Source organism: Drosophila albomicans, chromosome X (genome assembly GCF_009650485.2).
Source record: "Drosophila albomicans strain 15112-1751.03 chromosome X, ASM965048v2, whole genome shotgun sequence".
Classification (NCBI taxonomy): Eukaryota; Metazoa; Arthropoda; class Insecta; order Diptera; family Drosophilidae; genus Drosophila; species Drosophila albomicans.
In genome coordinates this window covers 9,305,661-9,324,303 of record NC_047627.2, presented here as the reverse complement: position 1 = coordinate 9,324,303, position 18,643 = coordinate 9,305,661, and the positions used below count along the sequence as shown (strand labels likewise).

Sequence of the window (18,643 nt, the reverse complement as noted above, 5' to 3'; positions counted from 1 at the left end):
CATTTGAATAAATCGTTTATTAAACTTATCGTATATAGCAAAATAAAGAATTATTTAGAATTTCATGAAAACTTTTGTAGTGATGAGAAAATCTGAAATCAAGATTCTTTGCTTTTAAAACGTCAACTTTGTTTATATAATTTTTAGCAGAGCAACAATTATGAGGAATTGAATTTTCAACGAACTTTCATATTATTGAGCAAATATAATTAGAAATATAAGAAATACTAAGAAATATTTAGTTTATAACATAAAAAATCATTAGCTTTCTGGATATCATTCACGGTTTAAGAAATAAATAGCATGTTGAGTAATCGAAATCAGCATAAATTAATTGAAAAGATAATGCGCAATTTGTAATAATAATAATCATTTAATAATCCTTATACTATATTGCATAATACACACAAAACTACAAAATTAAAATACTCAGAGATATATTAAAAAAAGTCGCATGACTAAAAACTACAATTTTAATGAAAAAAAAAATATAGATTATAATGAAAAGTACAAATTATTTTGTGCATATTAATAAATGCTTAAATTATGCTGTAGACTATGATCAAGAGCGTATAATAAATATTTGTGGCATTGATAATAAACAATTTTATTGGTATTTGATAAATATATGGATTAATATTTCAAGTCCTATGAGAAAGTCATAAAGCAAAATTAAATTGTATAATTCTTTGAAAATATTTATACATAGCAGCATTTCAATAATTATAAATTTGAAACATCAAATTATAATATAAAAATAGCAAACGAAAAAACTCTTGTTTCATTAGCACTCTTATCGCGCTCGCTTGCTCCAACAACCAACAAAACACAAAAGCTCAACAGCTGATCTGAGCAAGAGAGAGAGAGAGAGAGATTGGAGCTTTTGGCGCTCATCAGCTTTTGCGGGTATTCTCTTTGTTGGCATATGCTTAGCTCGCTCTTATTTTGAGCATGCTGCCAAGTGTTCGTTGCTTTTCGGTTTGCGCTTTTTAGTTTTAGTTTTCATTTGTTGTGTTTACGATTAACACGATACAAGCAATCAAGTGGCGAATCAAAGGAAATTAAATCGATTACGGTAGGTCAACAAAACGTACAAATAAAAACATAAATACTTTCGCAGTTAAGAAATCTGAATTCGTGTTTGAAATATCAGGTGCATAAAAAGCTGCGACCAACTTGTTTTTTTTTTTTTTGTTGGTTATTTTCCACACAGACTGAAAAAAGCTATGCAAATTGCTGGCGCGTGCGGCTTAGCTGTATGCGTCTGTGTATACATATATATATATGCATTGTGTATATGTATGTGTGGTCACTTGCTGGTCTAGTTGCGTCTCTCTTTGAGCTGCGTGTAAGGCGCGTGTGCGAGAGCAGATGCTAATGACGCCATTGTCTCCAGCAAAGAAGTGCAAGTGTGTGTGTGTGTGTGTGTGAGCATATGCTAAAAACTTAGCATCTGAGAGCGAAAGATATATTTTTAATTAAATATATGACTACGCTTTAGAAGTTGTTAATTATTTTATTAGTTGTTTTAAAGTAATTTGTGATTTTTCTTATATATTTGCTTTGGCAATTATAAGTTTTCGCATTTGTTTTTCTTTTTCGTTTTTTTTTTTTTGGTATTTCGTTTCTTATCAGCTGTTACGCAGTTGACGACACACACGTGCACTAATACCAGCGCAACTTTTGACGTAAGCCAAACACAAACCAAAACACAAACACACTTGTATACTGACATATGTTTGTAAGTGTGTGTGTTTGCATATACGAATACAGGGCATATGAAAGACGACAAGCACGAATTGTAAACAAAACACAAACGTGGGAAACGTCAATGATCATTGAGAGAGCGAACACAAAAGAGAGGGTGAAAGAGAGCTTAAAGCTCTCAATACTGCAATATTGAACGTGTAACACGTTCTTTTTACTCTTTGCTCTTTACAATCTATATATAATCGATTCTAGAAATTTAAAAAAATATGTATATTAAATTATTATTGCACATATTTGTATGCCGCATTTATGTAAAATTAAGTTCAAATCTATTCTTCGCAAAGCTCTTTGCGTTGCGCATACAAAAAAAGGGGAAAAACAAATTTGTTTTCCGCATTTCTTAATGGATTTACTTTTGAAGATCGGTAAACTTCGCTTTCGTGATAATAATTCCCAGGCCCAGGCATTTCGTTCTACCTGACGCGAGCCCAGGTAAAAACTAACGTGATGGAAAACTGAGGCGTAGATAGTCGTAAATGAGTTTATGATTATGCAGTTTTGCAGTTCATCTTCATCCGTCAGTCAGTCAATCCTCGATACCTGGAATTGTGACAATGTAAACCCCAGGCCGTGGTCATAAAGATATTGACTTTAACAGCACTTGGCCAAGATCGAGATCAAGATCGTTCAAAGTAAATACAACCTATGCTAATTCCTTTTGTTAGACCCAGGCAAATAATAACCATACAACTTGTGCCACTGATAGTGCGCCGCTGTCGTCGTTGTCGCCTATAAGCGATATAATAAAGCTCACCACCCCATATAGATTGCGGAAAACTTTGTGATCCCCCTTGGCGCTATCAGTACCCAGTCTGCTGTTCGCCACTCAAGACCACAAACAGTCTGGGAAAGGAAGTGAAACGACACGATCTTGGTAAGCAAAAGACTTATAGATCAAAGATGGAGGTTGCCTGGATCTTGGTAACCGCATTAAATCTATAATTAATACCTCTCTAAGTTTTGACGTGCCTTTTTCTTATCAGCTGAGGCATGGCAGCTGATAAGAAAAGTTCTATACATAGAGAACTAGACGGGAGTCAGACGATTCTCTGTTTATTTTGGAAACAAAAAGATTAAATTGACTTGGCAAGGATTTTACCACACAATTGATGAAAAGATCGCAGATAGTAAATTCATGTTACAAGCAAAAGATACCTTAGAAGATCGTGTTGGTATTAAAAGCATTCCTATTTAAATAGGAATAAAAAATGTTGAGGATTTCAAGGGTTTTTTCTTTATTTCTAAGTTTCTCCCAATTTGTTGCATCCTTTAATTGATTGCCATTAAAAAAATTAACTTATGTTAAAGTAGAATACTTTAAACTAACAAAACTATATTTATAATACGAACAAGTTATATAAGTCAGAGTCAGAAATATGTAGATCGAAAGTAATGGTAAGATTAAGTAATATTAAATGAACTTTCATTTTTTCGTAGTGTGCAAGAAAATACTCGGAAGTGTGGATTATATAAAGTTATTTCAAATATTTGAATTTCTATAATGCCCTGTCTTTTAAATCTATTTCGTAATGCTATTTTGTAATGATCTAATATCTGAAGTAAAGAAAAAATTACATAAGAATACATGTCATTAGACATTTTCTAGTTCAACAAATTTAGATAATATTGTATTCAATCAAATTTATTTAAGGCGAATATTAAGTGAACGATTATTGTTTTTAAGTTCGTAATTTGTATTAAAAGAAATTTAAATTATTGAAAACTTAATTTTTGCATTATTTCTATTTTAGATAAAACTCAAAATTTCATCGCAACACGAAAGAAAAACTTAAGCAACGAGAAGATCAGCTCAGCTAAACTTCAATCCCAATCCTCCCCTGCCACCCATCCGCCCCCGCTCAGACAGTGTTACCACCATGCGTTTCCAGGGTCTCTTGCAATTGCGCAGATTGGCGACCGCTGCCACCCTAAGGCAGAGGCATAGCTCACACATACGCACACTCACAGACACAGGCACACACACACATGGACACACAGTGGTGCGCACTCTGGCGAGCAGCGCATCGCCGTTGCCCGAACTTACACAGGTAAGACGAATAGTGGAGAGAGGGAAACACACACACACACACACACATATACGTTATTATTATTATTACTAAATGGTGAGATGCACAGAACAAAATCAAATGGTGGGGAGACACACACAAAGAGAGGGAAAGAGAGCGAACGAGCGAAAGGGGGAGAGAGAGAGCGAAAGAGTTTCGTGTGTAAGAGCGCGAGAGGGAAAGAGAAAGAGAGTGAGTGAGAGTTTCACTCTGTGGTCTGTGGTGAGTTGACTTTTGTCCCCTCTTGGCCCAATCGCAGTCGAGTCTGCAACACTTTACAAATGGTGGTTGATGCTAAAGTACCGCTACGTACAGTTGTGCACATCGTTGCGATTGTCACGCTGCTAATTAGCAAGCTATGAGACAAAAAGCTTATAGCAGTCGCTTATCGAATTTAAGTTTCGAACAAAATCGATAACAAATCGAACTTCAATTTTACTCAGAACATGCGGAGGGAAATTTCATTGCATCAATAAATGTGTTGAACTTTTTAGTTAGCTACTCCAATTATTTGCATATATATTTTGGGGTATTCAATGTATAACTAGATATAAGCTATTGATCAAAGTAAATGCTTAAAAAAATAAAAGATTCGAAATAAAGGAAAGTAGGAGAATTGTTGAATTTAAGATTTGTGCAGTATGGGGAATTTCTTAATAAATAAAATGGCGTCTCTATTATGGAAGTTGCAAGGAAGGAGCATTCTAATTCTAATTCTAATTTATTAAAATGAAAGATTGAGAATATAAAATGCAATAAGAAACAAATGTAATGGTTTGTTATAACAAAAAGCTTTATCAAAACGTAAATGAATGGACGCATAGGAAATTACAATTTTGATAAGCTATTAAATCAGATGATTTTTTAATTTAAAGACTCTTGTAAACATTAATAATCAATTTTTATAATTTTGCAAACTTGTGCAGTCCATTTCTGAAATAATCTACTCAAACTGTCGGCTAAATTCTCTAATTATTTATTTTAAAATGAATCCCTCTTACCATCCTTCATTAATCATCTTTTCAATGTGACTCTTAAACGTTCTTGTGAACATCTCTACCAACTTCTCCAACCGTGATTAACTTTTTTGCTCACCTATTCAATGTAGACTTTCTTGCGAACTTCTCTTACCAACTTCTCAAACTTAACTCTCTTTTAAACTTATCTAATCATCTTTTCAATTTACGTTGGTGCTAATTTTTTTATTCATATTCTACAAATTAGAGTCTTTTGGAAACTTCTCTAAAAATGTTCTTCATTTAAACTCTCTTTCTAACTTCTCTAATTATCTATACAATATAAACTCTCTGGGTAACTTATCTTCTCTCTTCTCTTATTGCCTATATAATGTAAACTCTTTTTTTAACTTCTTTAATCAACTTCTCTATCGATCAACTTCAATTTGAATCCTTTATTTAATCTCCCTTGCTATAACTTCCTTTAAAATGTACTCAACTTAAACTCTCTGGTTAACTTCTCTAATTATCTATACGATATAACCTCTCTAATCAACTTTTTTATTCATCAAGTTCAATTTAAACCTTCTTGCAAACTTCTTCTTCCAACTTTTCATATAACTCTCTTGCAAACTTCTCTATTTATCTATACAATATAAACTCTTCCTAACTTTTCTTAGCAATCAACTTCAATTTAAACCATCTTGCAAACATCTTCTATGAACTTTTCATATATAATACTATAAACTCTCAAACTTAAAGTTCCTTGCTATAACTTTTATTGCAATCTATCCAACGTAAACTCTCTTACAAACTTCTCTGATTATCTATACGATGTAAACCCTCCAATGAACTTCTCTATTCATTAACTTAAATTTAAACCCTCTTGCAAACATCTTCTATGAACTTTTCATATAAACTCTCAAACTTAAAGTTCCTTGCTATAACTTTTATTATGATTTACTCAACTTAAACTCTCTTACAAACTTCTCTAATCCATCTCGGCAGATCACTGATCATGTGCAGCGCGGAAACTATGCGACGCTGAACGACAAGGACGTGTCGCACTTTGAACAGCTGCTGGGGAAGAATCATGTGCTTACCGAGGACCTCGATGGCTACAACGTGTGCTTCCTGAAGCGCATACGCGGTAACTAAACAATGATCTATATCGCTGACTTCCTTAACTAATGTTACCACATCTTTTTTCCACTTGGACAGGCAACAGCAAGTTGGTGCTGAAACCCGGCAGCACTGAGGAGCTGGCTGCTGTGCTGAAGCATTGCAACGAGCGCAAGTTGGCTGTGGTGCCACAGGGTGGCAACACTGGTCTTGTGGGTGGTTCGGTGCCGATCTGTGATGAGATTGTCATTTCGCTGCAGCGCATGAACAAAGTGCTATCCGTCGATGAGGTGACGGGCATTGCCATCGTCGAGGCTGGCTGCATATTGGAGAACTTCAGTTTGCGGGCTCAGGAAGTGGGTTTGACGGTGCCGCTGGATTTGGGTGCCAAGGCCAGTTGTCACATTGGTGGCAACGTGTCGACAAATGCCGGCGGATTGCGTGTGGTGCGCTATGGCAATCTACACGGTTCCGTGTTGGGTGTGGAGGCGGTGTTGGCCAATGGTCAAGTGCTCGATTTGATGTCGAACTTCAAGAAGGATAACACTGGGTATCACATGAAAAATCTGTTCATTGGTTCCGAGGGCACGCTGGGCATTATCACGAAGCTATCGATGCTGTGTCCACACGAATCGAAGGCGGTGAATTTGGCTTTCATTGGTCTGAATTCATTCGACGATGTGCTAAAGACTTTTGTGAGTGCCAAACGCAATCTGGGCGAGATTCTCAGCTCTTGCGAACTGATCGATGAGCGTGCCCTCAACGTGGCGCTGGAACAGTTCAAGTTCTTGAAGTGAGTAGCGAGAATATGATGGAAATCATGATATATATTAAAATTCTTTTTCGTTTTTATTAAAGCGCCCCCATTTCGGGTTATCCCTTCTATATGCTGATTGAGACATCGGGCAGCAATGGCGCCCACGATGAGGAGAAACTGAACCAATTCATTAGCCTGGGCATGGAGCGTGATGAGATTCGTGATGGCACCGTCACCGGAGAACCCGGCAAAGTGCAGGAGATTTGGAAGATCCGTGAAATGGTTCCACTTGGTCTCATCGAGAAGAGCTTCTGCTTCAAATACGACATCTCGTTGCCATTGCGTGATTTCTACAGCATTGTCGATGTGATGCGTGATCGTTGCGGCGATTTGGCCAACGTCGTTTGTGGTTATGGCCATTTGGGTGATTCCAATCTGCATTTGAATGTCAACTGCGATCAGTTGACCGATGAGATCCACAAGCGTGTCGAACCCTTTGTCTATGAGTACACCTCGAAGCTAAAGGGCAGCATTAGTGCCGAGCATGGCATCGGTTTCCTCAAAAAAGATTATCTGCATTACTCCAAGAATCCGGTGGCCATCGATTGGATGCGTGACATGAAGAAGATGTTCGATCCCAATGGCATTCTTAATCCCTACAAAATGCTTGCCTAATTACTCATCCTTTTCACAACTCGATTCGATATCGCTTTTAACTATTTTTTTCTTTCTTTTTTTTTTGGCTCGTAATGTTTAAAAAAGTTTAAATATAAAATATGTGTATATTCTATGTGGCATTGTCGTTTTTTCATATGCGTTTTTGGTTACTCTAGAGGGCGGCTCAAGGTGGAGTCAAGTTCGCGAGCTTTTAAGCTTTGTATATGAGCTTTTTATACACGAAACTCACGGCTTAACGAGACGGCAGGTTGGGCTTTAGAAAACTTCAGAAATATGACAATTTGTTTGTATGCAGAAAAAAATTTTAAATGACGTAAAACTTAAAAAATTTTAAAATTTTTCAAAATAATTATAAGTCAAATGATTAGAAAAATAAATAATCATAATTAAATATTCAAAACACACAGGAAACGTAAAAAATACCTACCTTTTTGACACTACAAAATGGCGCACTTATCCTAAACGTTTAAAAAAACATGATGTTGCATAAAATAAGTTTTTTTTGTGATATTTATTACTGTGTAGTTTTAGACAATTTTATATTATTTAATATATATTTAATTATTTGCGTAAAACTCATCTAAATTTTTATATTTATCATTTTTATATATTACGAATTTTGTTTAGAATTTTTTTTTTAATTATTGTTGAAAAGATAACAATTTCCTTAGCAGCAGCTTGATTGAACCACTGTTTGCAAAAATTCCCTCACCACAAAGTTTCGTGAGCTTATAGCCCAGCCCTGAATGCGATTGCGTGACACGATTAAAGCTCACGCATCACGCACAGATCTAATGTGCGGCGAAAAGCTTTTCGGCATTTGGCAATTATCATTCGTCTTTCGAATGTTCGTTTTTGCGCAAACTTCGTGGGGCAGTTTTAGTCGGCGAACGCAAGCGACGAGCCACAAACAAAAGCGGCGGCAAGACGTCTACAGCAATCAGTTCACGCGCTGAAAGCGAAACAAATCAAGTTTTTTGTGTCGGTGTAAAAAAAATTAACAAAACCTCATTACTCTTTTTTTTTGACATTTCTTTTTATTAATCCGAAATCGAGTACAATAAAAATATGAGCGGGTAAGCCAAATAATTTGATACTTTGCCATTTAGGAAAGTACGAAAATATTTTTGTTTGTTATTTTTTTGTGTTGCTGCAGAAAAGCTGATATTGCGCTCATTGGATTGGCCGTAATGGGCCAAAATCTGATATTGAATATGGACGAGAAGGGCTTTGTGGTGTGTGCATATAATCGCACTGTGTCGAAGGTCACTGAATTTCTAAACAACGAGGCGAAAGGCACCAAAGTGATTGGTGCTGACTCATTGAAGGACATGGTCGACAAACTGAAAACGCCACGCAAAGTAATGATGCTAGTCAAGGGTGAGTTACTGTTCTCGTTGTTGTTGTTGTTGTTGTTGTAAATGGCGGAGTGAGTGGCGTGTAAAACACAAGCAACCGATCGCCTCATGTTTTGCGTGCACGTGTGTGTGTGTGTGTGTGGAAGTCAAAGCAAAGTCACACACGTACACGCTTACATTTTGCAAAGTAAGTTCAATGCATTGCGGCACATTCCAAAAACAAATGCACAGCTAAAGAGAGCGAGAGAGCGGAATTTAGAGAGAGCACAGTCGTTTAACTATTTGCTGTTTCGGTTGTTTACAACTTCGATAAACGCTGGCAGCGCGAAATTATCGGCTATCGGCCGATAGTCTTAAGCGCGATACGCAGCTCACTTTCACAACGCACATCAAAGTGACTTTCACAATAGGTCGAAAACAATACACAGGTACTAGAAAGAACGATAGTAGTATTAGTCAGCACTTGGCCGGGTCGTTGTGATCTGTGCATCCGATAAGCGTTGTAGTCGTCAAGCTATATCACAATTCCAATGCTATCAAAGTCGCCGTTATCTCTCTGTCCCATTAACGACTTTGGGCCGACCTCAGCCCAAGGTCAACTTTAAGCAGCACTTCTAGAACACTCACACATACATACAACGAACGTGAACACGCACACTAGATAAAGTGAAATCACGGCTGCAGCACGAACTTAAGCGCTAACCTTGCACGTATCGTTTCGGTTAGCGTTTTTTTTTTGCCATCACTAGCGAATTGCATTTAACCTTGCTCAATTCTAATACTGGCTTTCTCTTTCTAACACACACACACAGCTGGCAGCGCCGTGGACGATTTCATACAGCAGCTGGTGCCTTTACTCTCACCTGGTGACGTTATCATCGATGGCGGTAACTCCGAGTATCAGGATACATCGCGTCGCTGCGATGAATTAGAAAAACTCGGCCTGCTCTTTGTGGGCTCCGGTGTCAGCGGTGGCGAGGAGGGCGCACGTCACGGTCCATCCCTAATGCCCGGCGGACATGCTGCCGCCTGGCCTCTGATTCAACCCATTTTCCAGGCGATCTGCGCCAAGGCCGATGGTGAACCCTGCTGTGAATGGGTGGGCGATGGTGGTGCCGGACACTTTGTGAAGATGGTGCACAATGGCATCGAGTACGGCGACATGCAACTGATCTGTGAGGCATACCACATCCTGCAAACTTTGGGCTTGACACCTCCCCAAATGTCCGACGTGTTTGGCAAGTGGAATGAGGGTGAACTGGATTCGTTCCTCATTGAGATCACACGCGATATTCTGAAGTATAAGGATCAGAAGGGTTATCTCTTGGAGCGCATTCGCGATACAGCCGGACAGAAGGGCACCGGCAAGTGGACAGCAATTGCTGCCCTCCAGTACGGTGTGCCCGTCACGCTCATTGGCGAGGCCGTCTTCTCGCGTTGTCTGTCCGCCCTCAAGGATGAGCGTGTGCATGCGAATGGCGTGCTCAAGGGCCCCGGTTGCAAGCCCCGTCTCGCCGATGCCAACAAGTTCCTCAACGATATTAAGAACGCCTTGTACTGTGCCAAGATCGTCAGCTATGCCCAAGGATTTATGCTGATGCGTGAGGCAGCGCGTGAGAATAAGTGGCGTCTGAATTACGGTGGCATCGCGTTAATGTGGCGCGGCGGTTGCATCATTCGCAGCGTCTTCTTGGGCAACATTAAGGATGCCTACACACGACAGCCGACGCTCTCAAATCTGCTGCTCGATGACTTCTTTAAGCGTGCCATCGAACAGGGTCAGGAATCGTGGCGTCAAGTGGTCGCCAATGCCTTCTGCTGGGGCATTCCGGTGCCCGCTCTGTCCACCGCCTTGAGTTTCTACGATGGCTATCGCACTGCCAAATTGCCGGCGAATCTGTTGCAGGCGCAACGCGATTACTTTGGAGCTCACACCTACGAACTGTTGGGCGATGAGGGCAAATTCCATCATACCAACTGGACGGGCACCGGTGGCAATGTCTCTGCGAGCACCTATCAGGCCTAGGCGAGAAGTTACTTAAGAGGCAACAACGCATTCCCCCAAATTCCCCATTCCCTTCCCACATGCATTCCTCCATGTCAATTAATTGGATTATCTTCGATACTAATTTTAATGATAGGCCCTTTTTTTGTTTTTGCCCCGAACGAAAAGTGTAAAACGGGTCTAGCAATGCTAGTAGACTCAAGCGGGTCTATTAACTGTGTTTTGTTTGTTACTTTTACTTTAGGGTAGCAGAGTATAATATTACTGATTAAAATTCATTGTAAACATTATTAAATAGAATTATTAAACTGGTGTTTTTTTTTAAACTACAATTGATTTGTTTTTTTTGTAAGAATTACTAATATAGACTATCAGTAAACCCTTTTTTATTAATGGGGAATTCTCTTGAATGTAAATCGTGTCGTCATATGCCTCAAATGTGAAAAGGGTCTAGCAATTCAAATGGACTCTACCTGTATAAGTAAAGGAGACTCTGTAAAAAACTTGAAATGGTCTTTGGAATAGCAGAGCTTAAGATTAGTAAAGAAAATGCATTGTACTCATAGTATATATAATTATTTAACTGGTATGTGTTTATTTGTTTATGCTACAATTGATTTGGTATTTTGTTGTCGGCGGCAAAGATGGCTAACATAAATAATTAAAACAGCAAATAGGGCAAAACAACAACATGTTGTGTGTGTGTGTGTGTGTGTGTTGTTGAGTTTAATAACTAGTCTTTCGAGTTTTTTTTTTAAGGCCGCCTAATGCGCCGGCAAATTGCCATGTGCCGTGGTATGTGAGTATGTGTATGCATGTGTTTGTGTGTGTGCTTGTTGCAACATAAAATCTCAATCAAACAAAACAAATTCTCAGTCATCCGATGGCCGCAATGTTTTCTTCTGCTCGATAACCAGCTTATCCGTGGTATAGAGATGGCCGATAATCACCTGAAACATGTCAATTGCATTAAATTAAAGTGCCACCCCTTGTTGTTGTTGTTATCGTCGTCAGTGCAGGGATGCGATAACACAGACGCAGCGTGCATACAGCTGATTGCAATGCAAGAACAACACTCACCTGTCGACGAATCAATTCGAGACTTTCCTTGCCGCTGGCAACAAGACGATCAATTTCCTTGAAATCATTAATCACACGATTTGCCCGAAATGTATCACGTATCTTGCGCGCCGCATACATTCTACGTGTGTAAATGTCAAAATGAAAATACAAGCGGTATTATGCATGTGTTATGTTATTTCACAACAGATGATGGGAGATGGGGGAAACGCACCTGAAATTGTACGCTGGCAACTTCTCTGATTCGCGCAGCAAATTTCTATATAATGTTATGGCCTGGCGACGTGTCGACATCGTTCTAACTTCAGCGTGCGAACAGCAAGACAAATATGTTAATTTTAATTGATAATATGCTTGTTGATTATTTTGATTCAATCATGCAATTTTAGTGATGGTTAAACAAATAAAAAAAAAACCGAAAATATTCAACGATGGCAAACCTATCGATTGTGAGAGCGATGCAGCCCATTTCAGTATTTTCCATAGAACGCACGTGCTTGGTCACATTGCTGTTGCTACTGGTGTGCTGCGCGCATTCATGTTTTCGATACAAAAACTATCGATAGCTCTGACAATAACTGTCAAAACTTTACTTGCAAGCTGCAAACGAAGAGGACCAATACAGTGTTTATTTCTGTGTCCGTGCTGTTGAACGAGCGAAACATTTAGTTAACTGGTGTGCAGTTTGCTAATTGTTTGAAACGAGAAGCAAAACCTCATCATGTAAGTAGTAAAACACACAACACGCACAAATCAATTCCATTCGGTATACTTTGCCATAAACGTCACAAGGTTGCTCACAAATTTGCCAAAAAAGAAAAGAGAAAAAGCGATTCGAACTTGCGTCTGTCTGCAGCTTTTTTTTTTGTTCGGCCTAAGGCCGCCTTATGCCGGCGTCGCACGACGTGGTGCCTGCCGCGTGTTGGCTAACAAAAAAGAAAGTAAATTAACTTTGCGGGCAATGTACTCATACTCTCGGCATTCTGTTAAACTTTTGCACAATTTCCGTTTGAAATTGTCTCAAAAACAAAAAACAATAAAAACACAGGTCTGCAAAACGGGCACTCGGTTATTTTGTGAGGTTAAATCGGAATTGCAGTTGAGGGGAAAAAATATTTGCGTCATGTTTCAGACTCTGGCGCGTGTATTGGCGTCTGGGCATGTGTACGTATATCGCAATGGTCTTCTGCTTGTCTATGGCTGTGTGCGTATTTGCGGGTGCGTGTCTGTGCTTCTGTGTTTGTGTGTGATGTGCGTTAGCATTTGTTCGATTTGTATTTGATAAATAGGAAAGAATAATACGGTTTTGCAATGCACAGCATATATTCTTGCGAATTACAAAATTCCCTCAATGCGACAATTATGTGTAGTTCTTTGTTTGTTATTGCTGGGCTTGCATTTTGAATTTTCGTTTATTGTTTTTTCTCATTCCTTTTATTTTTTGGCGCGCTTTAGTTGCGTCTTGTTCCGAGGCTGCAACGAGCAGCAGCAGCAGCAGTAATAGCTCATTTGCCTACTCGCTTGCACTCCCAGGGTTGCTTCATTCTTGTGTGCGTATTTGCCAAAGCTGCTGTATGTGTGTGCTGCTGCTGATTCAGCTGGGCAACAACAACACATTTCAACAATTTGGGCAAAACATTCTCAAACATTCTATGCTGGAATGACACATGCCAAAATGATGTGCAGGAATTTTCGATACTTTTGCAGTGTATAGAAAACAACAGAATGAAATATGCCGCATTATGTATTTATTTACATAAATGTATATATGTATGTGTGCTATATGCTATACATGGGTTGAAAGTATCATTCTACAACTACTACGCTTACATAAACGCAAAGGTATTGCGCCTGCTGCTCTCACGGCATCTTCGCATGCTACCTGCATGTACATCACACACACACGCATTGGTCACATTGATAGCAGCTGCAGTTTGTCGGCTCTCTCTTGCATTTTGCCTCTCTTCAGTGCAGAGTGCTTGCGTGTGCAAGAGCGCGAGAGAGAAAGAGAGAGATTGCGACAGTGAGCAACAGCTGTTGTTGTCCTTTGGCGCGCTTTGCAGAGCCGCCTCTCTGCCTGCGCTCCTTGCGCTGCTCTCCTCTTCTCCTATGTGTTGTTGACCTTTACCTTTTTGCTACTGTATTTTTTTTGCTTCTTGTGCTCTACCAGCGCTGAGCTGTTCACATTCGCATTTCGCTCGTTGCACACTCAACAACTAAAAAAAAAAAAAAAAGAAAACAGAAATCTGAAAACTAATATCGTGTTATTCATTCAATCGTCAAACAGCCAAACGAAGAAAGTGCAAACCTCAAAAGTGCAAAAAGAAGCGCGCAACTTCTTGCTCTGTAGTACAGTGTTCAACTAGAGGCAAACAACAACAACTACAACCACAACAAAGATGGCCCAAGAAGGACAGGATATGCCCACATTCAAGTGCGTGCTCGTTGGCGATGGTGGCACTGGCAAAACAACATTCGTGAAACGCCACATGACTGGTGAATTCGAGAAGAAATATGTTGCCACATTGGGTGTGGAGGTGCATCCATTGATCTTTCACACTAATCGCGGCGCAATTCGTTTCAATGTTTGGGATACGGCCGGACAGGAGAAATTTGGCGGACTACGTGATGGCTATTACATCCAGGGCCAGTGCGCTGTCATCATGTTCGATGTAACATCGCGTGTCACGTACAAGAATGTGCCCAACTGGCACAGAGATCTGGTGCGTGTCTGCGAGAATATCCCCATTGTGCTGTGTGGCAACAAAGTGGACATCAAGGATCGAAAGGTCAAGGCCAAAAGCATTGTGTTCCACCGAAAGAAAAACTTGCAGGTGAGCATCATTGAGTAAATAACAATCTATAATCGATATACGTATAAACTTCATCTACTAACACGTTTCTTTCATCATCATTAGTACATTACAAATATCTACTTACTATCGATAACATTGTTTAAAGTGCGCTCACTCTCTCTCTGTCTAATAACGCATTTGTTTCATCAACATCATCAATACACAAACATTTATATACCATTGATAACTATGTTTACTGATAATGATCGTGTTGATATTGATCATAAAACACTTTTGTTACTATCGACGTAACTATCGATGTTCTTAATACGAAGTCTGCTCTCTATTAACACTCGCATTTGTTTCTATATTCTGTTCTCGTTTCGATAGTACTACGACATCTCGGCTAAATCGAATTACAACTTCGAGAAACCATTCCTTTGGCTGGCCCGTAAACTGGTTGGCGATCCCAATCTCGAGTTTGTCGCAATGCCAGCGCTGCTGCCGCCAGAGGTCAAAATGGATAAAGACTGGCAGATTCAAATCGAACGCGATTTGCAGGAGGCGCAGGCGACCGCCTTGCCAGATGAGGACGAGGATCTATAAGCATTAGTTAACAAAACAAAAACAAAACACAGCAAGAAAAAGAAAAACAAAACAATAAACTAAAAAGAGAATAAACAACAACCAACCAAGCAACAACAATTATAAAACAGGGTTCAACACAGAGCAGCAAATACGAGAAAAGTCGTCAACAACACTAGGTTTAAACTATAAGAATACACACACACACACACACACACAAAACACACTCATACACACACAGTGTACACTTAAAGAAAAAAAGGAAAGAAGAATGAAAAACACAGCACATTCATGTTTAAATAGAGTTGCCCAATTTATGATTATAATATTATGTAAACGTAATTATTAAATTTTTTTTTTGTTTTTTTTTTGCGTAAATTATCTTTTGTTGTTGTGTGAGATAGAGAGAGACAGAGAGATAAGAAATGATGGAATTAAAACAACAACAAGAGCAGCAAAATATACATTGCCAGAGAAAGAAAACAATTACGGGCTTTTAGCGAGTAAGCATGAAACTAGAAAAACAGCTCGACAGTTACAGCAAACAAAACTACCACAACAACAAAAGAAACTACAATTATTACGATTCAACATGGATTTAAAAAAAAAAAACACAATAAATAGCTAAGACAAATAAAAACTAAAAAAAAAATGGAAAAAGAAATATATAAAGAACGAAAAAAAAAAACAGAATATGAATGTGGAATACTAAGTAAATTGTTATTCATTTCGAGAGCTACAAAACAATCAATGAAATGTATCGAAAGATGTCCAAAATCATTACTTGCACTTGATGCAACAGGCGGGAAAGACGCCCGTATAACGCTGTTTGTTGTGGCACGTCACCTTCTGCTGGGCACAGCTGAAAAAAGAAAATAACAAGACGGAGCGAGATCAGCTGAAGATCGAGTTACACACACAAACGCTTTTTGGGAACTTACTCCTCCACGATCGTTTTAAAGGTGTCTGTGCAAATGGCACGTTTGAGGCATTTGCCATCGGTGCCAAAATCCACATAATCCTCTCCCTTTCTCGACAGCGGCATATACGTGAGGAATATGGTCTCACCCTCGGAATTGCGATACGTGCACAGTGGCTCCTTAGCTGCAACATGTGGAAGCACACTTGCTGTGAGAGTCCTTCAACTGTAAGCTTACTTACCAGCTTCAGAGGATTGTGGAGCGGACATCAGCAGCAGCATTGAGAGCGACATCAGAAATGCGTTGAGCATCATCTTGTCTAGCTTAAAGAAGAATATGGACTAGATTGTAAACTGTAGTTTTCTGGATTCTCGACTGAGAGTTGGCGTATGAACCTGTTTGCTATTTATACCTCGCTTCAAACGTTATGTGTCATGTGAATCTGAATTTCTAATTCACAAAACGTTCCAACGCTCCCGGATCATTGCGACTTGTTGCACGTCCCCTACGATTCTCACATTGTATATAACAGACGTATTTTAATGTAGCGCATGCGAATTGTCTTGTACGTTTCATCAAGCGGTTGTTTTAGTTTTGCATTGTTTTAATTGCATAATTGTCGGACTATTTAGCAAAGACCCCTCACAGCTTGTGATTAAGTTAATTGCATCAAAGCCCATCAATGTTTGTTGGCGTCGCCATTCCCAAAAGCAAAGTGTCGCACTCTCTATAAAGCCTTCGATCTAATGCAGTCATGCATTAAATCTTTTAGATTTATTTTGGTTTCTTAGAAATGTCATTGAAATATGGTTCGGTTTCTTAAGGGAATTTTGTGTATTCTTTTATTTTAGATATCATATTTTCTGATTTATGTTGAATTAAGTTTTCTTTTTCCAATCCCTCAAAATATCTTTGATCATACTCTTTTATGAAATTGTAGTACTATAAAGTGTACTTGTAAACTGTGTACTTATTTTTATCTTAGGGATTACAGCTCAGATGCTGAATTTAATATTTAGCTTTCTCAATAAGCGAAAATATGAACTGCACTCCAAACAAAAGCGTTGTTTGATGCCAGTTGAAAAATCTTTTTGAAGTCGCTGAAATATTTCACTTGTTTATAGAGCATAAACTTAAGGTGTATATATATGACTTTTATGATAAAATAACAGCTGCAGCTTAAACCAACAGCTGTTACAACAATTGTTTATTAAGGTGGCTAAAGCATAACAATGGAATAATATTACAATAGAAGAAGGCTAGATGATATTGGTATCCGTGTCCTTGCACAAAAGTTGTGGACAGCAATTGGGAAACGTGCGACGCATATCCGAATAAATCTTGCAGTTCTTGCTCGGCACAAGATTGTGGCGACCACAGCTGGAAATTAAAGAGTAAAGAATAATGCATTTAAAGATCGTTTAAAGAAAAGTTGTGGGAACACTTACTATTCAATCTCGAGCACATAGTCGGGACGACAATGGATGGAATTGCAGAAACCTTCGCGATTGATGGGTTTGTATGACTGATGCTTGGGTATTGCTTGCTTCAGCTCCTCAAAGTAACACTGACCAGGATAATCTTTAAGGCAAGGAATGTGAGCTTTAACTACGCTTTATAATTCAAACTTACCTGGATGAATGGCATTGGCTCGATACGCCAAATCGGCGTCAACTCCCAGACAGATCATCGCCAGCAGCAGCAACATTGGCACTCCGTATCCATAGCCGACCCCAGTTCGGATGATGACCATAATGCTTTACTTGTTCTCGTTTTTTTTTTTTGGGTAGATTTTGAACTTTTTGCTTGAGCGTCGACGGTGCGACTGAGTCAATTGCAATTAATTGTTGTTGCTTTTATATAAAATTAATAATAATAAACAACGACGCGCTCACACTGTCTCGTGTATCTACAAGATACTGTATCTGTAACTGTAACTGTATCTGTGAATGTTGCTGAATATGGGGCATGTGGCGTCGTGAATTTTAAGCTTTTTTTTTAGCTCTAGTTTCAATTAATTAAACCATTAAACAATCCCCAGAAACACCGCTTCGCTCTTTTTTGCCCCGCCACAAAACTCGAAGTCCATGAAAGCGAGAGTTCATTGAAGCGCGGGGGCGTTGCAAGCTTGTCACCAGTGATGACCAAAAAATACAGATTTTAATACAACCGCTAAAGAAAATACAGCTGTACTTTGTTGACATGATAATGTTTTTAAGCGTTTCCCAGAAATCTCAAGATTGGAATTGATGTCTAGAGTATAGGAACGATTTTATGCGTCACTTTTTTTAAGCAGCCTTCGCATCTTCAATGTTAAATTTCGATTTTCAAGTTATGATGTCAGTGACAACATCGAATATCGTTTACCTATACACAAAAGATACATCTGTGCAAAGTTAAAATAAAATATTCCAAAAATTGTGGCAATTACTTTTTTAAATTTGCCACAATTTTAGACAATTATTTTGTGCTAAATTGAGAACGTCTTTGATATAGAACCTATAAAAAGATTTGTCAGCTCCTGGATTAATACATAAACCACATTATAATT

The 18,643-nt window shown here is 38.8% G+C and overlaps 6 protein-coding genes across 7 annotated transcripts; 3 read left to right on the top strand and 3 right to left on the bottom strand.

Annotated features, from left to right (window-relative positions):
- The first annotated feature begins 981 nt into the window (after nt 1–981).
- LOC117577829 (uncharacterized) lies at nt 982–7,461 on the top strand. 2 transcript variants are annotated; one of them, XM_034262773.2, is made up of 5 exons: nt 982–1,075; nt 3,522–3,818; nt 5,801–5,942; nt 6,014–6,707; nt 6,773–7,461. In XM_034262773.2, the coding sequence occupies exons 2-5, from the start codon at nt 3,648–3,650 to the stop codon at nt 7,344–7,346; spliced, it is 1,581 nt and encodes a 526-aa protein (XP_034118664.1). In that variant the 5' UTR covers nt 982–1,075; nt 3,522–3,647; the 3' UTR covers nt 7,347–7,461. The 2 variants fall into 2 exon arrangements, with proteins under 2 accessions (XP_034118664.1, XP_034118672.1); XM_034262781.2 differs by lacking the exon at nt 982–1,075 and adding an exon at nt 2,534–2,644.
- Nucleotides 7,462–8,228: 767 nt separating this feature from the next.
- LOC117568305 (6-phosphogluconate dehydrogenase, decarboxylating) lies at nt 8,229–11,044 on the top strand. Its single transcript, XM_034248853.2, has 3 exons — nt 8,229–8,425; nt 8,506–8,729; nt 9,520–11,044. Exons 1-3 carry the CDS (start codon nt 8,418–8,420, stop codon nt 10,731–10,733), a joined length of 1,446 nt encoding a protein of 481 aa, XP_034104744.1. The 5' UTR covers nt 8,229–8,417; the 3' UTR covers nt 10,734–11,044.
- A 228-nt stretch (nt 11,045–11,272) lies between these two features.
- Nucleotides 11,273–12,200, bottom strand: LOC117575169 (protein bcn92). The gene is made up of 3 exons (XM_034259281.2): nt 12,007–12,200; nt 11,793–11,913; nt 11,273–11,662 (listed from the first exon to the last, which is right to left on the bottom strand). Exons 1-3 carry the CDS (start codon nt 12,084–12,086, stop codon nt 11,585–11,587), a joined length of 279 nt encoding a protein of 92 aa, XP_034115172.1. The 5' UTR covers nt 12,087–12,200; the 3' UTR covers nt 11,273–11,584.
- Nucleotides 12,201–12,354: 154 nt separating this feature from the next.
- On the top strand, nt 12,355–15,383 carry LOC117575130 (GTP-binding nuclear protein Ran). Its single transcript, XM_034259236.2, has 3 exons — nt 12,355–12,515; nt 14,080–14,626; nt 14,978–15,383. Exons 2-3 carry the CDS (start codon nt 14,192–14,194, stop codon nt 15,191–15,193), a joined length of 651 nt encoding a protein of 216 aa, XP_034115127.1. The 5' UTR covers nt 12,355–12,515; nt 14,080–14,191; the 3' UTR covers nt 15,194–15,383.
- LOC117575161 (uncharacterized) lies at nt 15,165–16,458 on the bottom strand. The gene is made up of 3 exons (XM_034259267.2): nt 16,334–16,458; nt 16,114–16,276; nt 15,165–16,034 (listed from the first exon to the last, which is right to left on the bottom strand). Exons 1-3 carry the CDS (start codon nt 16,404–16,406, stop codon nt 15,953–15,955), a joined length of 318 nt encoding a protein of 105 aa, XP_034115158.1. The 5' UTR covers nt 16,407–16,458; the 3' UTR covers nt 15,165–15,952.
- Nucleotides 16,459–17,241: 783 nt separating this feature from the next.
- On the bottom strand, nt 17,242–17,924 carry LOC117575138 (uncharacterized). The gene is made up of 3 exons (XM_034259248.2): nt 17,725–17,924; nt 17,541–17,673; nt 17,242–17,472 (listed from the first exon to the last, which is right to left on the bottom strand). The coding sequence occupies exons 1-3, from the start codon at nt 17,843–17,845 to the stop codon at nt 17,352–17,354; spliced, it is 375 nt and encodes a 124-aa protein (XP_034115139.1). The 5' UTR covers nt 17,846–17,924; the 3' UTR covers nt 17,242–17,351.
- Nucleotides 17,925–18,643: the final 719 nt, after the last annotated feature.